The sequence below is a fragment of the Salmo salar genome, chromosome 16 (genome assembly GCF_965601325.2).
Source record: "Salmo salar chromosome 16, fSalSal1, whole genome shotgun sequence".
Lineage (NCBI taxonomy): Eukaryota > Metazoa > Chordata > Actinopteri > Salmoniformes > Salmonidae > Salmo > Salmo salar.
In genome coordinates, this window is record NC_138306.1 from 33531745 (window position 1) to 33535437 (window position 3693).

The window sequence follows — 3693 nt, forward strand, 5'->3', positions numbered from 1 at the left end:
TCATGAAATGGATTTCCATGGCCGAGCAGACGCACACAAGCCTAAGATCACCATGCCCAGTTTGGGGAAGGCCCTTTCCTATTTCAGAATAACAATTCCACCGTGCACAAAGCAAGGTCCATACATTACATTTATTACATTTAAGTCATTTAGCAGACGCTTATCCAGAGCGACTTACAAAATGGTGCATTCACCTTATGATATCCAGTGGAACAACCACTTTACAATAGTGCATCTAAATCTTTTAGGGGGGGGGGGTTAGAAGGATTACTTTATCCTATCCTAGGTATTCCTTAAAGAGGTGGGGTTTCAGGTGTCTCCGGAAGGTGGTGATTGACTCCGCTGTCCTGGCGTCGTGAGGGAGCTTGTTCCACCATTGGGGTGCCAGAGCAGCGAACAGTTTTGACTGGGCTGAGCGGGAACTGTGCTTCCTCAGAGGTAGGGGGGCCAGCAGGCCAGTGGTGGATGAACGCAGTGCCCTTGTTTGGGTGTAGGGCCTGATCAGAGCCTGAAGGTATGGAGGTGCCGTTCCCTTCACAGCTCCGTAGGCAATCGCCATGGTCTTGTAGCGGATGCGAGCTTCAACTGGAAGCCAGTGGAGAGAGCGGAGGAGCGGGGTGACGTGAGAGAACTTGGGAAGGTTGAACACCAGACGGGCTGCGGCGTTCTGGATGAGTTGTAGGGGTTTAATGGCACAGGCAGGGAGCCCAGCCAACAGCGAGTTGCAGTAATCCAGACGGGAGATGACAAGTGCCTGGATTAGGACCTGCGCCGCTTCCTGTGTGAGGCAGGGTCGTACTCTGCGAATGTTGTAGAGCATGAACCTACAGGATCGGGTCACCGCCTTGATGTTAGTGGAGAACGACAGGGTGTTGTCCAGGATCACGCCAAGGTTCTTAGCACTCTGGGAGGAGGACACAAGGGAGTTGTCAACCGTGACGGCGAGATCATGGAACGGGCAGTCCTTCCCCGGGAGGAAGAGCAGCTCCGTCTTGCCGAGGTTCAGCTTGAGCTGGTGATCCGTCATCCACACTGATATGTCTGACAGACATGCAGAGATGCGATTCGCCGCCTGGTTATCAGAAGGGGGAAAGGAGAAGATTAATTGTGTGTCGTCTGCATAGCAATGATAGGAGAGACCATGTGAGGATATGACAGAGCCAAGTGACTTGGTGTATAGCGAGAATAGGAGAGGGCCTAGAACAGAGCCCTGGGGGACACCAGTGGTGAGAGCGCATGGTGCGGAGACAGATTCTCGCCACGCCACCTGGTAGGAGCGACCTGTCAGGTAGGACGCAATCCAAGCGTGGGCCGCGCCGGAGATGCCCAACTCGGAGAGGGTGGAGAGGAGGATCTGATGGTTCACAGTATCAAAGGCAGCAGATAGGTCTAGAAGGATGAGAGCAGAGGAGAGAGAGTTAGCTTTAGCAGTGCGGAGAGCCTCCGTGACACAGAGAAGAGCAGTCTCAGTTGAATGACCAGTCTTGAAACCTGACTGATTTGGATCAAGAAGGTCATTCTGAGAGAGATAGCAGGAGAGCTGGCCAAGGAGTTTTGGAGAGAAAAGAAAGAAGGGATACTGGTCTGTAGTTGTTGACATCGGAGGGATCGAGTGTAGGTTTTTTCAGAAGGGGTGCAACTCTCGCTCTCTTGAAGACGGAAGGGACGTAGCCAGCGGTCAAGGATGAGTTGATGAGATACATTTTTGATACATCCATACAGAAATGGTTTATCGAGATCAGTGTGGAAGAACTTGACTGGCCTGCACAGAGCCCTGACCTCAACCCCATCGGGATGAATTGGATCACCGACTGCAAGCCAGGCCTAATCGCCCAACATCAGTGCCCGACCTCACTAATGCTCTTGTGGCTGAATGGAAGAAAGTCCCTGCAGCAATGTTCTAACATCTAGTGGAAAGCCTTCCCAGAAGAGTGGAGGCTGTTATTGCAGCAAAGGGGGACCAAATTCATATTAATGAGCAGGTGTCCACATACTTTTGGTCATGTAGTGTAACATCCCCTCTTGTGCTTGCTCATCCCTGAGTGTGTGTATGTATGGGGTGAAAGTTAGCCGAAACAGAGTAACGGCAAAATAAATAGTGTAGCTACACCATACCAGTTGAACATGAGCCTATCACAGTAATTAAAACAAATATGCCAAGAACTGGAAAATGGAAACTGGAAAATGAGCGAATGGACTTGAATGTGCAGTTGATGCATCAATTCAGGTTGCATGTGTGTGCTTGATGAATGGCCATCACTGAATGTAATTCATGAAACTTTTTGGTGTATTGTAAGAGATGTCTTTGCATTTCTAAAATGGTAGGTGCACAGTGCACTGTATGGATGCTGGAATTATTTTAGTGTACAAAAGTGTGTAGGTAGCCAGGCTTACAGGTGCCTTTTGAAATGATTGTTTGACAATCAGATGAGAACATCATCATAACTGGTTTTGGTAATGCCACATTTAAAGGTAATACATGTTTCATTAAATGACTAATATTTACTAATAGGCCCACAGAGACCCTATTAAATTAGTATTGATTCTATATGTAATACTATGTTTAGAATGAAACAAAAGTGCAAGCGTGTGCACACTGAAGAGGTCCCATACCAGGAAGAAATCTACTTTCACCCCGAGTATATACTGTATAAAATTGATGTCACCTATGATCATTTTTAGGAATATTTATTGACTTGCCTTGCAGGAACCAAGATGCAGGAGATAGTTGTTTCCACGGGGAAGATCATTGAGCTCCTGCGTCCAGATGCCAACAAAGGGAAGATTAACACCCTGCTCACCATGGAGGTGTTTGGCATTATCCGCTCCCTTATGGCCTTCAGGCTGACTGGAGGAACTAAAGGTGTGTGTTATGTGTCTCTGCCTGTACACCTGAGATTGCATTTTGGTATATAGATATGACTCAATCTTGGTGCCAGAAGAGTAGTTGCTGTGTGTAATGTAGATTCATATTTTCTATGTATGTGGTTAAAAAGCTCTGATTTTGAAATCTCGAGACATTTGTGCTTTTCATGCCTAGACTACATTGTGGTGGGCAGTGACTCAGGCCGCATATTGATCCTGGAGTACCACCCCTCCAAGAACATGTTTGAGAAGATCCACCAGGAGACCTTTGGCAAGAGTGGCTGTCGTCGCATCGTCCCTGGACAGTTCCTTGCCGTCGACCCCAAGGGCAGGGCAGTCATGATAGGTAAATCAGCTCAGGGAACTGAGAGGGAGATTGTTTTGGAAAGAGTTGGTAACGGTAATTTTGTTGTTGTTGACATCTGTGACTTGATGGGATAATCCCCTATTGCAATGAACGGTTTTCATCTCAGAGTTGTAGTTTACTGATTACCTCTGTTTCCAGGTGTTGTAGTTTACTGATTACCTCTGTGTTTCCAGGTGCCATTGAGAAGCAGAAGCTGGTGTACATCCTGAACAGAGATGCAGCAGCACGTCTCACCATCTCCTCTCCCCTGGAGGCTCACAAGGCCAACACGCTGGTGTACCACGTGGTAGGAGTGGACGTGGGCTTTGAGAACCCAATGTTCGCCTGTCTAGAGATGGACTATGAGGTGAGAGCCCAGCACTGACCCCTATGATATGTGAATTGGCTCATGCACTCTTGTTACGTTCCACCTACTTGGACTTCTTTACACAGGCTCAGATGTGCTGCTACTTTATTCGCTA

General features: G+C 48.0%; 1 protein-coding gene across 1 annotated transcript; it reads left to right on the forward strand.

Annotated features, from left to right (window-relative positions):
- The first annotated feature begins 2334 nt into the window (after positions 1–2334).
- On the forward strand, positions 2335–3492 carry LOC100196565 (splicing factor 3b, subunit 3). The gene is given in 1 exon segment (NM_001141594.2): positions 2335–3492. A coding segment is annotated over 1 exon segment (324 nt). The 5' UTR covers positions 2335–2982; the 3' UTR covers positions 3307–3492.
- The last annotated feature ends 201 nt before the right edge of the window (positions 3493–3693 follow it).